Below are 20,217 nucleotides of genomic sequence, written 5' to 3' on the forward strand. Positions count from 1 at the left end.
ATAACTGCCACTGCCAAGGATCAAGTCAAACTCTCTTCCCATCATTCTTCCAGATCAGACATTGCCTGCATGTAAAAGAAGTTAATAAGGTAAGCTCTGGAAGTTGGTGGGTGAGGATTCTTGTCAAAAAAATGGGTAGGTAATATTAACTATTAACAAGAGAGCCAAGCTAGTTGTAGGAGTTAAGGTACGAGGCTAAAACCCAGGAGACCTTTTTGCCTTAGGCAAAAAGCTAGCTGACTGACCTTGGACTATTCACTCTCTCTCATTCCTAGCAAGAAAGCTGCTTTATTTATAATATTTATTTATTTACAATTACAATATAATATCCAAATCTTTCTTGGCACATCCTTTTATTGATATATATTAATTTTCTGATTGTTTTGATTTTTTAATGTTGTACGATCCTAAATTTAATGATAGATTAGCTTAGCAAAAGAAAATGAAATGGGATAAAATATATGTTTTTCCTATGCAGCAGGCTGTATAAAACATTAGTTTTTAAACTAGAGGGTAATTACCCAAGGGGATAATTTGAATATATCCTGAGGATAATGGAGCAATTTGTAATTGCTTGTTTGTGAATCAAGAATCCAGTTTGGTCCTTGTTTTGTGGAGGTAATAAAATTATTTGAGACTGGGAAAAGAGGCAATTGGCTCAAACAAGAATCACTGGTATAGAAGGCTGAGATGCAAATATGAAATCCTAGACCTGGAGTTAAGGTGTTGGTAGAGCTCCTGGTGTATGTGTGTGACTGTTTTTCTCTGGCCTATTAAGCTATTTTTTAACTGTTCTTATTTGCATAGCAAATGTTGTAAGCTACCAAGAGTCTTTCTGAGTGGGGTGACTGTAAGAAATCTAATAATTGACTTATCTGTGTCCAGCATTTGCTATGTCAGCACCTTTTGACTTGGACATAGCCTGAGAACAGGAAAGCTTCCTTGGAGAACCCATAGAATTCAAATACATAAGCCCTCTATCTTAACACTGAAATTATCTTCCTAAGTAATCAATCTATGGGCAGAAATTTTAACTTTAATTTTAACTTTTAACCTTAACCAGTACATAAAGAACTCAAAAGATACTCATAGAAATGTGTAATTACTACTTTTGAGTAGTTAGTAGAGGGCTCTAGCTGAACACCGTATGGGAGCTGAGAACACACTTTGGCAAACAGTTACTGTAAATTAGCAAGAATGAGTAAGGGAACCCTTACTAGTGTAGAAAGTTAGCACCCACCTTTCTCCTAGAAAAATGAAATATTCTAGGAAATATTAAAAAGGCAGAATAGGATTAGCCCTCACTCAAGATCCAAACCAGGACAAAGCCATTAAGCCATAATAGGAATTGCCCAAAGCCCCTTCATTACATCACCCAGCAAGATTCAACCAAGCCTGGGACTCAAGACAACCTACAAAGTTACCCCTCCATGGCCTCATGGGAGTCTCAAAACCAATCAGAATACATTTCTTTCACAGGAACAGGAAGCTAATTCAAAGTCCAAGAGAGGGTATAAATCTCTCTCTCTCTCTCTCTCTCTCTCTCTCTCTCTCTCTCTCCCCCTCACTCCCTCCCCTCTCTCCCTTTCTCTCCCCATGTGCTTGATTGCCCAGAATCTCAAACCATGTGGTCCTGTCCACCATTAAACCATCTTTCCAAATAGCCTTCATGTTTCCAGTGTCTTTCTTCCCACTTGGAACTGAACCCAGATGGACATTTTTTCCCACACTAGAAATTCCAATTACCAAGACATTCTGAATTACATAGTCATAGTGAACATTTCTCCTACCAGAGACCTGAAAAATGACTCGAAGATATTTGAGAGTCTTGGTCTACTTAGTTTTTTGAGTCACTGTGTCATTGAGTTCAATCACTGTAGGTTACTAAATCTTCATCCTAGCAATAAATGGCAAAGAATCTAAAGACAACTAAAATATGCTTCTTAAATCTAACTAGAGTTTTGATTGAAATACCTGGTTCCTGGGAAGATATGAGAACAGGAAATAACTGAAGTAGAGTAGTGGCCAATGATTGACTCATCTGTAAAGGTAAAGGTTCCCCTTGCAAATATTTGCTAGTCGTTCCCAACTCTAGGGGGTGGTGCTCATCTCCGTTTCAAAGCTGAAGAACCAGCGCTGTCCGAAGACGTCTCCATAGTCATGTGGCCAGCATGACTAAATGCCAAAGACACACGGAACGCTGTTACCTTCCCACCAAAGGTGGTCCCTATTTTTCTACTTGCATTTTTTTACATGCTTTCGAACTGCTAGGTTGGCAGAAGCTGGGACAAATAACAGGAGCTCACCCCATTACGTGGCACTAGGGATTCAAACGCTGAGCTGCCGAGCTTTTGATTGATAAGCTCAGCATCTTAGCCACTGAGCTACCGCATCATATGTATATTACTAAAATTCTGGGCATGAACTTTAATGGGGTGTAACAGTGCATTATAGGGCAACTATTTTTGAACCAAGATACTCAAATGAGCTTTCTTACAGAACCTGTCCAAAATCTGGAAATCGTGACTCCTGAGGGAATGACATTTGGAAAGTTATGGCTGCTTCAATGCTACTGGTTGTGAAGCTGTGCTACTGTTGCATCACCTGATCTTTTTCAATTTTCCACGACAGTTTCCCTAGTGTCCCAATCCCTCTCTCTGACCCCTACCAACCCACATAGCACTTCTTGCTCATAGCACCTCTTGCTCATTTACCATGCATCCTCTCCAACCTGATCCAAGCCCCCAATATGGACTTTTCTTCCATATCACCATGCACCCTTCTTGACCCATGCTGCCCCTGTGCTCCTTCCATGGCCCATGTGGCATCTCTTGTCCATCCCAAATTGCCTTTCCCAACCCACATCTCTCCTACATGCCTTCCCCAACTCCCCCACATGCCATCCTGACCTCCATAGCACTTTTTGCACATTCTCAAGCAGTCCCAGGCAGTCCCTGCCCAATCCACTCCACTTATATTATTTAACCTGAATTGCTTATATTCTCTTCTATTGGAATTATTACTTAAAACTATTAGTTATCTATATACATTTGATGAACTGATTCAGATTTAGGAGTTTTTCCTGTTGCAAAAACTACTTAATCCATGTAGAGAAGAGATTTTCTCCTACAGTTAGAGAGTTTAGTTCATAAGGCAGTTTGTCACGCACTGCAAAGTTAAAATTCCCGAGAAACTATTTCTGTCAGGCTGCTGATTTCAAATTTTAAACACTAGAAATTAATAAGGTGAGATCACTGCAAGATTTTCCTCATCCTGCTTTAGGAGCTGCCCCTACTAAAAAGATTTATAACTATCACGCATTGGCTCACTGGCAAGCCAAGTTTCCTGTGAAAGGATAATACTACGTTTCATAATATACTTAATAAAAGTAATCTCATTAAGCTTTGCTTTCAACCAGCAACAATCCAGGAAATGATTGTTAATAGTTAGGGAGCAGAGAAATGTCATGTGGTGGTTTGAAACTTCAACCTGTATGCTATTCTTCCAGAGGACCTTTTAGAGGACCTCTCAAAGGACTTAATGGTAATGCAATAATGACTTCCTGACAGATCCCACAAGCAATCTTTTCTGTCAAAAGATACATCCTTATTGGTTCTAATTTTACTGAATAATCAATCTGTCTTTAGCTTCAGGTCCTCTGATTTCTCTTTCCTTTTTTTTTTTTATTGAAAAAGTTTTACAAAAAAATCCCCTCTTCCCCTCCCCTCCCCTCCCTTCACAAACCCCTCTCCCCCCCTTCCCAGAACAAACACAAGGTATAGTTAAAGATAAAACAAACATATGCTAAAAAAGTTTCCCTCCTAACTCAATTATACTCCTACAGTTCTCATCAATTCCTAATCTCCCCCAAAACAATCAGAAATAATACATCCTAATCATTCAAAGGCAGTCTGATAACTCTTAGTCTGATATCTATTTTGGATATAGTCAATCCATTTTTTCCATTTATTTAAGTATCTTTCTTGCGTATTGTCTTTCAAAAAGGCTGAATTTCCTTTTTTGATGTTATTGCAATTCTGACAGGAATCTCAGAAGTAGACCCAGAATAATCAACAACTGCTTTTATACCTTATTCCTTTTCAGTTCTTAATGTTGAATGTCTGCTTATTTTTGGCTTGGTTATTGCAGCTTGTTTGTGTGTGTGTGTGTATGTGAATATGAGGTAAATTAATGGTGAAGCTGTTCCATGGGTTACTAACAGTGTATTTCTGGAATCAACAAACCTCTTCAATATTTCTTCTTGTGCACAGCCTGGCAGACCTCTGATCCTGACAGTAATGGGGAAACATCACCCATATTTAATGTTCTACACTCATACAGATTTATTTTACTTGTAAAATCAGGATAATCACAATTAACACTAATTGATTTTGTTTGTTTATTTGTTAGCTTAAAGAAATATATAGATATATGTGTAGCATGTTAAATTTTATTTGTATATTTCAGAGTTCAAATGTTGTAATTAAATAAAAATAAATATTGGATTGCATATTGTAAACATGGAATTATTTAAAAAGGCCCATTGATTCGGAAATCAGGTTGACTTTGTTCCTTTTCTCCTGTGAACAGGTCTGGGAAAATTATTTTCTATTGAGAACATCTAAAATCATTTCCAAGTACAGAATTAGAGCCTTTTGGAGAATATTACCATGGTGAGAAACATTGACGACTTCAATTTTTGCCTTCCATCCCATCCTCAATCTATTCTGGAAGGACTACAGACCCTACGTTCCAACCCCAAACTCTCAGATGTCACTTTGATTGTTGGGGGACATGAATTCCCTTGCCACCGCAGTATCCTGGCCCTCTGTAGTCAGTACTTCAATGCTATGTTTGCTGGTGACTTTATGGAAAGCTTTTCAGCACGTGTCGAGATCAAAGAAGTAGAGCCTATCATTATGGAGTCCTTGCTTAATTTTGCTTACACAGGCAAAGTGACCATCAATCAGGGGAACGTGGAAGCCTTGATTAGGACATCCAGCCAACTTCACTTCCCCGTCATCCAGAAAGTTTGCAGTCGGTACTTGAGACAGCAGATGGATGCAACCAACTGTTTAGGCATTTGTGAGTTTGGAGAGATGTATGGCTGTTCGGAGATTTCATCTGAGGCATGGTCATTTTTGCAAGAAAATTTTGAACTTGTATCTCAACAGGAAGAATTTCTTCAACTATCGAAAGAGAGGATAATTATTTATCTGTCTAACAACCTATTGCAAGTACAAAAAGAACAGAGCCTAGTTGAAGCTGTCCTCAGGTGGGTCAGGTATGAAAAACTGGCCAGAATGGTGCACCTTCCAGAGCTTCTTGACCTAGTGCATTTGGTTTCATTGCCAGATCAGTATCTGCAAAACATGTTGTCATCTGAACCATTGATTCAAGAATCAGAAGCTTGCAAGGCTATCATTGCTAGACATCGGAGCACGGTCAGTGTTTGGAGATACTATGTATTTTTTGACCCAATTCTAGTTCATTTTGAAGGCTAGAAGGTAGACAACGGCATTTCTGGAGCAGTGATTGGTTTTCTTGCTATATAAATCTGAACTTACAAAATCACCCAGCTTTTATCTAAAATTTGGTTAAACTGGCAAAGACTCATATTCTAGGAAAAAAGGTGGCATTTCTTTTTAATAGCCCATCCTGGGTAGGTTAGGAACATTATGGATTCAGAAACCAAAAAAGACTTGATACCTAGAAAAACCTCTGGGCTTGTTCGACTGTGGCTGGGCTGACACATAGAGGGTGGCTGTTTGTACAGTATCTGGTAAAATGCACTATTTAGTTTACATATTAATTATAGGGCCAACAGGTTTAAACTTCCTTACAATAAATGTCACTCCATTTGTTTTCTTGGTATCATGTCCTGAATAGTAGACAGTGAAGTCCTCAGACTGGATTGAATGGATAACATCATCATTATCATCGTGTTTACACTTGCATTATTTTTTACTAATCAAAGTATTCTTCAGAATACATTTTGAAATGTTAGAATTGTTATTATCATCATAATTAGGATCTCTCTGCAGCACAGAAAGCAACCTGGGGGACAAGGAAAGTAGATTTTAAAAAGTCCCACTGAAATGATCAACTGTAGATGAATGATTGTTCCCTATTTACCAAGTGTAATTGAATTGTAATAGAGGGATATGTGCCCCATAACACTACCTGATTGAGATATCAAAGAAAGGCCTTTTTAAAATGCACAATTCAATTTTTTTTCTTTCTCTTTTCTTAAGAAAAAGATAATATGCTGTCCAAGTGTGTTCAAATTGTAAAATAAGTGGGAAGGCATATGGGAAGAAATCAATGGACTGTTCATGCACATTAAGGCAGTGGTGAAATCCAAATTTTTTTACTACCGATTCTGTGGGCGTGATTTGGTGGGTGTGGTGTGGCTTGGTGGGCATGACTTGGTGAGCGTGGTAGGAGAAGGATACTGCAAAATCCCCATTCCCCCCCCCCACTCCTGGGGGAAGGATATTGGAAAATCTCTATTCCCAACCCACTCTGGGGTCAGCCAAAAGTGGTATTTGCTGGTTCTCTGAACTACTAAAAATTTCTGCTACTGGTTCTCCAAACTGCTCAAAATTTCTGCTACCAATTCTCCAGAACCTGTCAGAACCTGCTGGATTTCACCCCTGCATTAAGGGTAGGCTGTACTTCCTGCTTTGCTTGAGCTAGAAAGCATATAGATTCATTAGGAGGAATGATTGGGAAGTTTTGCTTTACCAAATGGCATCCTACAGTTTTAAATGTACAACATACAAAATGTTGACAAAAAGCAACTGAGAAGCTTTCTATTTTGTGAGATACCTTTTTCCCCCTACTCTAAGGCAGAGAACAAGCCCTTTGTCCAGCAGAGACTGAAGGCCCTTCCACAGAAGCTAGAAGAGGTGCTGGTGGTTGTGGGAGGCAGAGTTTTGGAAGAAAATGATGAAGATGAAGAGCCACCACACTTCTCCAGAAATTTTGCTTTTTATAATACTAACACTAGTAAGTACAGTATCATCTGCTACAATGTCCTTCCTGTTGAAGACTACTTCAGCTTCAATCGCAACAATACATGAGCACACAGTAGATTTAAACTTAATGTGAACCGCTCCAATCTTGATTGTAGAAAATATGACTTCAGTAACAGAGTTGTTAATGCCTGGAATGCACTACCAGACTCTGTGGTCTCTTCCCAAAATCCTCAAAGCTTTAACCAAAGACTATCTATTATTGACCTCACCCCATTCTTAAGAGGTCTATAAGGGGCCTGTATAAGAGCACCAGCGTGCCTACCGTTCCTGTCCTAATGTTCCCTTTGATTATATCCAATTTGTACGGTTATTTCATGCTTATACTTATATATACTGTTGTGTTTGACAAATAAATAAAATAAATAAATAAAAATAAATCAGAATACTTCCGTAATATGCAGCACCAGAACAGCTTTATTTCAAACCAGAACATTTTATAGCTTACTCTAGCTCATGCTACTGAGTACTGCAGTGCAACACCAGTAGTGATGTAGAATTGAAAAATATTTATTTATTAATTAAATTTATATGCTATCCCACTCACTATCAAGCAACCCTGGGTGGGATGTTTGTGACGCAAAGCGGAAAAGGACAGATATACATTTTGGCTTTTTGGCATCATCATGTTTATGCTATACTATGGCTGGAATATCTTTCCAGGGAGGAAGTAGAGATGGGAACATTCAGAAAGTTGTCAATATTGGGATCTGTCTATTGCTCTGTTGAATACATTCCACATGTTTTTCTGTTTGCAGTTCTTCGTTTTCTTTTCCTTTGTGGAATTTCATTGGAATTAACAGCAAAACCTCTCAATATCTCTAGAGCTAGGTCATGTTTGTTAACTATTATTTATATATGTTGATTACCCAATTATAAGGCCTTTCTTTATCTTCTGCCTCATTCAGTAAGTGAAAGGAGAGGTGGGAAAATAAGTCTATAACTTCAAAGCAATCATCAAAGAGCAATTATACAGACCTACTTTCAATAAAAGATATGTTAGTGTGGGCAGAAACAATCATGTTTTGGGGTTTAATGTAGTATTGCTTACGTTGCCACAGGCAACTTAGATTTCCAGATGATGTAATGTTCTGGGTTTTCTTGGGCTGTTTGTTATTGTGAAGCAACTGCATTCCTCCCAGGCTCACATTGACAGTGAAACCTGTCAGACTGGCCTACAAATTCACTGAAGTTGGAAGAGGAATAATTTAGAGGTTAGGACTCTAAATTCTGGATCTTTGGTGTAATCTGGAAAAGATGATGCAATTTTAGGGCAATGTTGACAATATTGTGAACATAGAAACAAATAATGTCCATACATAATTATTGCCAAAACATATCTGGGTATTATATGTTACAATTCTAATAAATCAGTGCTAAATTTTTATTTTTAGAGAAATCTTTGGCCAATTCTTTCTGCAAAGGAATCAAACATTGTCTATCTACACAATTGTCAGTAAATACTGATTGAATGTAATACTGCAATGTGATTGGGATTGTCAGATGGTGATGCTTATTATATACACACAAATTAAATTTTTCTACATAAACTATTATTATTATTAGTAATGTTCCTCTCAAAAGGGCTAATACACACACACACACACACACACACACATCTCACATGTACATGTACACACACACATACATACATACACTGCAAAAATATGATAGATTTACTTAAACAATTCATCTTATCAGACTAAATCGTATAGTTTTACTTCCAAGGTTCCTTTCCCCATTCTTCTCAATATCATTAACAAAACCACTGCAAACCCAGAGACCAAGGATGTATTTTAGCTCTCTCTCCACAGTACCACATGTTTCATGCATTGCCAAGTTACCTCTTCATGTACAACTTTACAGAAATGGAACTCATTCTCTGCTTCCTCCTTGACTAAACTTATTTATCCCCAGTAATCTCTTCCTTTGAGTTGTTCTAGCTATTGTTCCTCTGAGCTTTCTTTTTTTCATAGACCTACTTTCTAAATTTATCCAAAATAACAGTCATAATTAGATATTTCATATTCATCTATATTCAGCAAAAATTCTCAATCTTATATAATCTTACCTTACCTTGTATTTTATCCTCTGTTCCTTATTATAATCCTGCTCTTTCTCTCTGTTAACATAATACTGACAAGTTAAAGATATGTTACTCATTATGACAACACATTACCTTTAACTTTATAGGGGTTTTCTGTTTGAATATGTGAACAGTGGCATCTTCCTGTCCTGAAATTCATCATGAAAACCCATTTTTCTTGGTGTTGTCTTTGCTTACTCTTAAATTATTATTATATTGCCATTTATACCTATATTTAAAGTTTATGGGAAAGTTGTGCTGTCTTCTGCCATTACACCTTTCATTGTAGTGCTTTACTTATTTGCTGTTACCGGCTCTGTGATATAGACTTTTCAATACTTGCCTAAATATATTTTATTTAATTATTTGTTTAAACAGTGTATAATGCTTATAATAATAATAATAACAACAGAGTTGGAAGGGACCTTGGAAGTCTTCTAGTCCAACCCCCTGACCAGGCAGGAAACCCTACACCATTTCAGACAAATGGTTATCCAACATTTTCTTAAAAATTTCCAGTGTTGGAGCATTCACAACTTCTGCAGGCAAGTTGTTCCACTGATTAATTGTTCTAACTGTTAGGAAATTTCTCCTTAGTTCTAGATTGCTTCTCTCCTTGATTAGTTTCCACCCATTGCTTCTTGTTCTACCCTCAGGTGCTTTGGAGAATAGTTTGACTCCCTCTTCTTTGTGGCAACCCCTGAGATATTGGAACACTGCTATCATGTCTCCCCTAGTCCTTCTTTCATTAAACTAGACATACCGAGTTCCTGCAACCTTTCTTCATATGTTTTAGCCTCCAGTCCCTTAATCAACTTTGTTGCTCTTCTCTGCACTCTTTTATTTTATGCCTTCCATTTCATTACTGCAGCCCTCTGGGCAATTAACAATGAAAACAAAACAACAGCAGAACATCTCAAATTAATTAAAAAATAAATCACAACAACTGTCAAAATATCATGTATCTGAGGTCCAAATATATCTTTCCCATTTATGATCAAATAAAGAATAAACTACAACAGACAAACCAATCAATTGAGCTCACCAAGCACCCAGGCTGAGAGAACAATTAGAACATTAGTACATCTCGAAAGTCCAGTATATTTGAAGACACAAAGTATGTCATTGGAATTGTGTAAACAGCTATTTGTTATAGCACACTCATTATAAAAGCCAATTACTCGACTAGGAATTAAAGATAGGTTGGGGAAAGAAAAAACATTGGGATGAGGAGAAACTTAATCCCTAGACCTTTATTACTGATTGAAGATATAATACAAGATAGAAAGTTGCATATAGGACATGTCTCTTGCTCAGTGATGGAAAGAGAAAGTAGAGATATGTAGGGAAAACCAGAGGATTTGGAATTTTGTTCAACATATTATTACTGCTAATATCCTAAAAATGGAAATTATGCAGAACCATCTTTATCATGCAAGGCAAAACTCTTTAGGAGAATGTAAGAATTTAATAGGCTATTTATACATTTGGTTTTTCCACTTTAGGAACATGGATTGCTTTGCCTGATTTTCCAGATTATAATAAATGGGGCTTTTCTATGATTGCTCTAAACAACAACATTTACATTACAGGTAAGTATAGCATACGTTCTGGCTTTATGGATACTACCAAATCTATAAAACAGTTTCTGTTTCCCCATAAGACTTATTCTGCTTACCTGACCAATAATAGAGAAAATACTGTTTTACAATACAGCACATAGATCACATAGTCAGGCAGTAAAAGGCAAATGTAATAATATTCCATGATTTTATTAGGCATTTTACCTAAAATTCTGCAAATTGTACAAGGCTTGCAGAAGATTCAGAAGCAAAAGTAGTGAACAAATGTCAACTCTGAAAACAATAACAGATTACTTTCACAATGACCATAATGATTATTTCTGCTTTAGGTGGCTCCAGAGGATCGCAGAATGACACATGGTCTACAACACAGTCCTGGTGCTTCTGCCTTAAGAAGGGTGTCTGGAAGTCCATTGCTCCAATGCTGAAGCCCCGAACAAATCATGCCAGTGCTGTTCTCAATGGAGAGATCTATGTCATTGGTGGTAGGAAATGAGATATGTAATGAAAGAAAGCCTCATTATGCAGAAACCTCCCAGCCTAACTGATGGCTAGGATTAAGGGATTTGTAGTGGGTTTCAATTTCTGAGTACACATGAAGGAGAGGGGAATTGAGAGTGTGATTAAATGTGGAGAGACTAGAGGTTATAATTTAGGAATTATTTTAGATTATGATTGTTAGTTTGGATACCCTGCATTTTGTTCTGGGAAGTCGGGGTGGGGGGCGGGGGGTATGGGGGAGGGGAATTGGGGGGTTGAGGCTAGAGATGGAGTGATGGTGAATGTACAGGGATTATTGAAGATGTATAAATATAATTAATGTAGGGTTGGGTCTGCCCAGTTACCATTTTAGAACGGTGAGGAGGGAGAAAAGAGAGAGTAGGAGGTAGGAAAGAGGAGAAGAGGAAGGAAGAGGGGTAGAAGAGGGAGAAGGAAGGTATAGGGTGGAGGGAGGAGAGGATGTAGATAAGAGAAGGAGAGAGGTTTGGAAAGAAGGCAGAAGAAGGTAGAAGAGGGAAGAGAGTTAAAAAGGGGGGTGGTGACTGGGCAAGCCCGACTAATTGTATATAATTGTACATTGGATGAATTATTTGATATGAATGTAAAAATAAAACTTTTTTTATAAAAAAAAAAAATTCTGAGTACACACTCAGTAGTGGGTTTCAATTTCAGCTGCTACTGTTTTGCTCATGGGTGCGCACGCAGGATGCTTCTGCGCATGTGCAGAGACTTCTGCGCATGTGCACCGCCACTATCAATTCGCCAATAGCAACCCACCACTGGTTACATTTCTCTGGAGGGCAGATGGTTGGAGAAAGTTGCTCTACAGGCATAGGTCAGCAGAGGCCCGAGAGAAAGAAATAGAATTATTATCCAACCTTCACAAAAATATAACAGTTGAATTTCCAGAAATATTTTTTCTATAGTTTGGAGGTGTGTGGGGGTTGCCAGAGAAAGTCACAGCAGCCTTTGGTTAGATACTAAATTAGAAAATTCTAACACTTCATAAGGTGACTTCTGTAACATAGTGGTTACACATCATAGACTTAGACTTGTTTTTCTACTGGAATGAGGATGTGGACAAGGATGAATTTTTTTTTTTGAACAGCAACTTGTCAGAGCTGAAAAAGTGAGAGAAGATGGCCATAATTCAGGCTCATTTTTTTAGAAATTGTGGAGAAAAATGTTTAGGGCTCCCACAGGTATTAGGCCCCCACATTGATGAATCCTGGTTAATATGAACTATTTTACATCATGATGTGCACTTATATTATTTTAGACCTCTTACATACCATGGATAGATAACTTTTTATGAGGCTGCATGTATTTGAAGAGAAGAACCAGTGTTTATCATAAGATTGAAAAATATATATACTGTAGATATTCCTGTGTTGAACTAAGTAAGCCAAGTTCATATGACCTGCATGCATCTTGCTCTTTGTCTGTTTTGGTGCAAGCTTATGTAACTTTTCCTCCCCCTTTTTATGTATTTCAAAGGAACCACTATGGACATTGTGGAAGTAGAATGCTACGATCCTTACAATGATAGCTGGTGCTTTGTCAGTCCTGCCTTGAAGTATGTCAGTAATTTTGCTGTAGCTGGATGTCTTGGGAAGTTGTACCTCATTGGTTCTTGTGCTATCAAATATAATACATTGACCCTCCAATGTTACAACCCTGCTATTGGTAAGAAGGAATAGAAAATACTTCTAAGGAAGCAGCTGGCAGTACTTTTGCATCAAGTTCTTTTGTATTTTATAATCATTTAAAGATATTCTCTGACCTGATTCTAAACATCTTATAAAACTTGTCATAACTAATACTGAATGGAAATCCATCATTTCCAATAATATGTTGCCCAAGTATCATACAAATGTGTTGGTCATAATCATGGGCAATATTTCTCTGTATAGGACGTGCCTCTTTTACACACACACGCGCACACACACACACACACACACGTCAGTTGGAAAGGGGCTCTCATTACAACAACATTAAAAATTGCTTTGCTTTGTCTTTTATGAATAAACAATATCTGTACTTTCTCCTATATACAGTATGGTAAATAAAAAGATGTGTGCTTTGATCCATGTTGTGGTCGAGGCTAAATTTGATTCCAGCTCTTAGTAATACACAACAGAGAACATTCCAAATATATCTCTTTAAATGGAAATGCTAAATAATTGGGGGATAAGAACTCAGAAATATATATGGGAATCTCTCCTTGATTACAATTACCTATGGACAATTTGGCATGTTGAATGCTAGTCTGGATTTGAGGCAGAAGAAATGTATGATACATTATTTCGTCAGCCACATATTCTATATCAGGGGTCTCCAACCTTGGCCACTTTAAGACTTGTGGATTTCAACTCCCAGAATTCCTCAGCCAGCTGAGTGGCCAAGGTTGGAGACCCCTGTTCTATATCACCTTACTGCTAGAAATACCCAGTCTTTTTTTAATTGAAGGCAGCATCTGTTTATTTGTTTGTTTAAAATAACAGTTGCTCATAGTCTTTTATCCAGCTATCTACCTTACACATAAATTCCACACCATAAGCATCAGGAAACTTTCAAGTTACTTGTTTGTCATTGCTTTTTGGAATTTTCTCAGCTAGCATCAATTTGCTAGTTATAATAAGTATTATGCCATGTGACCCAAGGTTAGTTTGTCCAGGAGACATTAGATGATAAACATGAAACATGTGCCGGCTTTACAATAAATGTCAGCATCCTCTACTTGCTGCTCATTTAATGCTAGTTAGAGACAACAATGTTTATCAAACGTTTTATCCGTTGTCCACCATCTCATCTTGTTCTATTATATTCTAAATGGTGATAAACTTTGGGGTGTCTTTCATTTCTGGGCATATATTCACTGCCTCCTGTATAGTTTATTTACCAAAAACCCACCTCTATCTCGCTTTACTTCCCTCTACCAACCCTTGAAAAGGGTCATTGTTCTACTTGTTACTGGAAAGATTAAACCAAATCATACAGTAGTCTGCCTAGAAAAAAGCATTCAAAATAACATGGCAAATACTGAAATCAGGATAAATTTTGACATACTAATCTCATGCTTTGAGAGGGTAAATTTACCTAGCAGAATTACAAAAAATGTATATATAATATAAGTTGTGTTCAGCAAAATATTTGACAGAGTGTATTTTAGTATTCTGATTAAAAAGCTAGTTAAATGTAGGCTGGACAGCATGGTAATTAATTGGATTAAGTAGCTTGGAAACTATTCAAACAGTGCTCATTAGTAGATCCTCTTCAAACTAGAGGTAGATATTAAATGGGATCCCATTCAATTCAGTTCTAGGCCTTGCCTTTTTAGCATGTTTATTAATGAAGTGGAGGGAATGGTTGTCAACTGATACAGTGTGAGATAGCTAAGACACTAGAAACAGAAAAAAAAATGGAAAGCATCTGCACAAGTTAGAGAAATGTGCTTAAAATAACAAAATGAAATTTAACAGAGACATTTACCATTGAGAAATGCAACCTTCTCACCTGCTATGTTATTTCTCTTGAAAATTTATCCCCTGCTTAGATTTTTTTTTCTGAGCCTGATTGCAATATGAGAAAAAGGATCTATGCATGAGGGTATGTGTGTTAGTAATATGTTAATTAGGTGTCAAAATCTGCTTGTGTGAGTGTATACAGTATATGTTCCATATATTAATATTCACTACTCTGGACTCATTCAGGAGGAAGACTATTACCAAAATAAAGATTAGATTAGATTAGATTAGATTAGATTAGAATAGAATAGAATAGAATAGAATAGAATAGAATAGAATAGAATAGAATAGAATAGAATAGAATAGAATAGAATAGAATCTGGAAGGGACCTTGAAGGTCTTCTGGTCCAAGAGAACCTATACCATCTCAGACAAGTGACTCTCTAGAGTAATGAATACAAGAGACTGTGTGGGAGGCCCCTTTCAGCACTGATGATTTCCACTTCGTTAGATTGTTTCACATCCATTTTGATAGCCCCACAAAGGTTTTAATATTTAGGCCAAAGAGATAGTTCGCTTCTAGAATGGTTTTTCTTTCATTATCAAGAACATTCAATAACTATGTTTTATGTACATCAGTGGTGGGTTTCAAATTTTTTTACTACCAGTTCTGTGGCGTGGCTTGGTTGCCATGGCATGGCTTGTTGGGTGTGGCTTGGTGGGTGTGGCAGGGGAAGGATACTGTAAAATCTCCATTCCCACTCTACTCCAGGGGAAGGTTACTGCAAAATCCCCATTTCCTCCCAATTAGCTGGGACTTGGGAGGCAGAGAATAGATGGGCCAGTCAGAATTTTTATTACCAGTTCTCCAAACTATTCAAAATTTTTGCTACCGGTTCTCCAGAACTGGTCGGAACCTGCTGAAACCCACCTCTGATATACATGTAAGAAGGATTTTATTTGTTGTTTTCTGGTTTGATGATAATAATAAAAGTAGGATAATCTGAATTTATCAGGCTTTAGCTTTGGTATTTTTTGCTTAAACAATCTAAATTACTCCACTACAGATAGTAACATATGATTTTAATAAACAGTTTTTAAATATATTAAATTGTGAGTTTTATTCAGTGATAATGAAGATTTTCATGAAAATTATTATTATTTTTTAATAGATGTCTGGAGTATAATTGCATCTCCCTTTCTCCCCAAGTACCTCTCTGCTCCTTGTTGTGCCTCCTTGCATGGAGTCATTTACCTTATTGGTGATAATACAAAGAAAGTCTATGTGTATGATCCGGATGCTAACATCTGGCAGAAGGTGGGTAAATTGGGAGCAACTATATTATTTTATATATAATTATTCTTGGATTGGGTATATATTACTTACGTCTTCACCGATCATATACAGAATTTCAAAGAACAGATGTGTTTATTTTACCTGATTTTTCTAAGGTCGTCTTGATAAAACTAGTACTAATACTAATAATATACTAACAGCTAAAAAGAAATTATTGTTATACACAAGACAATGAAAACCTTTCCCAGCCTTGCACTTTCAAAATTAATCAGGACTCAGCTTCCAGAATTTTACGTCTAGTGGCAGTCCAAATTACAGCAGAGATTCAAGTTGCCTTAGTAGAATTATATCTGGTTGTCAAAACAGACCTTAGGTGGTCTTTAATATATAAACTGGTATTTGTGTTTCAGAAAAACAAGATCTGTTTTTTGAATGATGGTATCTTAAGCAAAAACATAACCTGGTCCTATTCTGCTGGCTGCTTGGCTTCAGTGAAGATATAAGCAATGTTGCTGGAAGGTTGGTTTTCAGTGTCATGCTGAAATCCATCTGCAGCTGTTCACATGGCGTCATTGCTCAAATGACTCCAATGCACAGGACAGGTGCAGAAGATACTCTGCCAGATTCCCCATCTCTTTTAATTTATGAATAAGTACCGGTAGTTAACACTGTCTATTTTGGCTGCCCATTGGTTCTGCTTTTGCCAGTGCCCCTTAAAAATGTTGTTATAACAACTTGTCATTAAACAATTCCTCTCCAAACCAATTTTCTACTTGATTCTGTTAAAGGATTGTTTAGGAACAGTCTAATTTCTTGTTATGATCTCATTGCTTTTCAGATGGATAGGCAAGAGTTAAAGGAAGTCTATGTAATACAACCCAATATAGCAACATACTATATATACTTGCTGGATAGGTAGGAAGAGAAATAAAGAGTGACTTTTATGGCTCTTGAGGGTTATACATCAATAAATGTATATCAGGTCCAAAGTATGAGAGCATTCATCTAAGTATATTACCATATATTTATACATTTCTCCACCTAATCATATACCGATTATACCTTGATTTATTAACTACTGTTTTGAATTAGATAATCTGTATTAATTTTTAACTAGGGTCAAGCAGTAATATATGAAAGATTATGTTGCTGAGAGAGAATTTGGGTCTTCTGCTTTTAATATTACAAACACTAACTAAAAAAAATCAATAAAACACATTAAGGAAAGAAGCATACTAAAGGGAGAATAGTACTTATTTTTTTAAAAATTACATTAGAAGATTTTTACAGTATTTTAAAAGGCTGCCTCAAATAACTTCTGTATATAAAATAATAAATGTAGAGTGATTTGCATTTTTAAAATGATCATGGAGATTTTGACAAATTCAGCCAGATCTGTTCTTCTTACATTTATACAGAAATAATTACAATCACTATTAACTTTGAAGACTTATGATCTGATGATTATAATTAAAATATGTTAAATATTGGCAGGCCAAATATCTGACAAGTGTCTCTTTTCATACCAATCCATTGAAGATCTGATAAGATTCTCTTCTGAATACCATTATTTCCAGAGTTTCATTATGCATTTACTGAGGAGAGGCTTGACTCTGGAGTAGTCATTTCAAGAACATTGTCCTTAACCTTAAAATGTAATGTTTCTGATACCAGGTTAAAGCTGATTTAATTGTCAGACATTTAGAGGAACTATTGTTGAGACTGGTTTATTTTATCATGTTTTGAAATTTTTTAATTTGCTAAACTTACTGCAAACATTTGTTATAAGCAGTTACTGTATTTTCAGTGTGATGTTATATATTATCTTTAAGTAAATACAGGTTGTCCTGAAGGTGCGACAGACCATTTAACAAATGTTCAAAGTTACAACCCTCTTCCCCCAAAGCTACATAGGAAGCCCTTTCAAAGTTACGCCGCTTGCAGCGGCCCCTGGTCATTTGCCTTATGACCGACCACAGAGATACTGCAGCATACCCACCCACCTATTTTCCTCCCTTCCAGATCCTCAGAAACACTGGGCCTGTTTTGCCACCCCACTGGGTTCCACATCTTCCTTCCCACCTCTGTTTACTGTTCTTTCAAAGATATGCAGAGTTCAGGAAGTCCTAGTGTGGAAAGCTATTCCCTTAGTGGGCCATTGTTAGGCCACATGACACAGTTTAGGGGAAGAAATTCTGCTGCTTTTGCTCCCTTCACAATCTATTCCTCCCATGCCAACCACACTGGCTTTACACATAATCCAGGAGAAGAAATGTTGCTGCTTTTGTTCCCCTTGCAGTTTGTTCCTCCCTAGTGTCAGCTGCGGTCTTCCCCATCCCTGAGTCACCCTACGTTCTACCTAACAACTCCTGGATATATTTAAAAAATGCATTTGGGAAAGCAGGGATTGGGGTGTTCTTAATGATGTGTTTCATTTACCATACAACTTGAACCTTCAACAAAACAGGCAGGCTCCATTACTGTTGTAAGATGAGGACTACCTGTAGTTCGTTTCCAGTTTTGTGCACAATTCCTTGTATGGAATTTTAAAAGCACTTAATATAAATATAATAAGCTTATGTATATATCAAATCCAGTTTTTCATCTCTTGCATAATTAACCCTTACAGTTTACTAATCCTGCAAATGATAAGAGTCAATAGGGCTTTGGAGTATATTTTAATGCATATTGTCTGTTTTTTCATTCTAGCACACAAATGTGTCCCCCTCACAACTAGATATAAATTGTATATGATTGTCTGCTTCTTAATCTATTGCTGCTCTATGCGTAAATTAATCTTAAAATATCCCAAAATGGTTTTTCAGGTGCAACAGCTTCACACTTTACATGAAAATGGTGGAATGGTACCACTTGGTGGTAAACTCTTTGTCACAGGTGGCTACTGGAAAGGTATGGATGGCGACTATCAAGTAGAGATGGAAATGTATGATTGTGCCAAGGATGTTTGGACAAGGGAAGGGTCACTTCCCTGTTTATGGCTCTACCATGCATCTTCTTCTATCTTCATGGATACTTCAAAGTGGAGGGAACCTTTCCAGTCATGAGTCTATGGAGATTCTCAGTCATCCAGGTCATGGTTGTCCCAAAGGTGCCTTTTTCAGGAGGCAACTGGACTTCGTGTTTTTTTTTTCTTTTGAAGAAGTTTCACTTTTCATCCAAGAAGCTTCTTCAATTCTGACTGGATGATGGGGAATGGAAGGATTTATATTCCTTGCAGACAGCTGGTCATTTGCATTCTTTTAGAGAGTTGTTGAGGCCACTTGGAGATTTATCCTCAGGATCACATGAGTAGTGCAAATTTCCAGTCGTGATCACAAAGTTTGGTATGAGGTCTCACAGCTCTGCTGCTCTGACTGAAGCTTTGGAGAGATTAGGTGTTCTGCATCTCACATGGTAGACTGTAATTTATGAATTAAGATTTTGTATTTATTTATTAAGAGATAGGTTGGTGTAGTGGTTAAGGTATCAGCTAGAAACTGGAAGACTATGAATTCTAGTCCTGCCTTAGCCACAAAGCCATCTGGTTTTGGTCCAGCCACTTTTTCTTATCCATAAGAAGAAGGCAATGGAAAACCTTGCCAAGAAAACTTCAAGGACTTGTCCAGAAGTCTTTGAGAATAAAAAAACAACTGAATGGAAGAAAAACAATATTGATAGTACTCACCATCTTAATTTTTGTAATGTTTCTGTGATTTTTTTTTACTAGGCATAAACATGTTTCTGAGAAGTGATGGTATAGTATATAAATCACAAGCATATTTTTGCCACAGTTGGATTATTTTTATCTTTACCATCTTTATTAACAATTGTGAGGAAAATATTCTGATAGTCTATTGATAATGATAAAGAACAATAAGCAGACTGATTATTCAATTTTGTAAGATTATTGTGCAATTTGAATGGTAACTTTAAAAATGTATTTCTGTTCTTCCAGCTTGGAAAATAATCTAGACAGTTTTAATATCTATATTCCATTAATAATGTTTGATTAATATTGATAGTCCATTAATAATGTATTTAAATAGTTCTCTGTAATTTCTTATATTATTGTGAACTGTCTCAGAATTCTTTTAAATATAAATAAAAAATGAACCCAAACTCAATATGACTGGGGTTTTTGTACAATTTTTATTTTAAAATTTTATGTGCTCTTGGTCGAGCTATTATATATAATATAATATAATATAATATAATATAATATAATATAATATAATATAATATAATA

General features: G+C 36.7%; 1 protein-coding gene across 2 annotated transcripts; it reads left to right on the top strand.

Annotated features, from left to right (window-relative positions):
* On the top strand, positions 1 to 20,083 carry KLHL30 (kelch like family member 30). Of its 2 annotated transcripts, none has more exons than XR_009155810.1 (8): positions 1 to 89; positions 4,591 to 5,444; positions 6,852 to 7,011; positions 10,629 to 10,715; positions 11,036 to 11,191; positions 12,705 to 12,893; positions 15,885 to 15,992; positions 18,797 to 18,934. XR_009155810.1 is itself a non-coding variant. In XM_058189001.1 (8 exons), exons 2-8 carry the CDS (start codon positions 4,671 to 4,673, stop codon positions 19,034 to 19,036), a joined length of 1,752 nt encoding a protein of 583 aa, XP_058044984.1. In that variant the 5' UTR covers positions 1 to 89; positions 4,591 to 4,670; the 3' UTR covers positions 19,037 to 20,083. The 2 variants fall into 2 exon arrangements, 1 of the variants encoding a protein (XP_058044984.1); XM_058189001.1 differs by having other exon boundaries at positions 15,847 to 15,992; positions 18,797 to 20,083.
* The last annotated feature ends 134 nt before the right edge of the window (positions 20,084 to 20,217 follow it).

This window comes from Ahaetulla prasina, chromosome 6 (genome assembly GCF_028640845.1).
Source record: "Ahaetulla prasina isolate Xishuangbanna chromosome 6, ASM2864084v1, whole genome shotgun sequence".
NCBI lineage: Eukaryota > Metazoa > Chordata > Lepidosauria > Squamata > Colubridae > Ahaetulla > Ahaetulla prasina.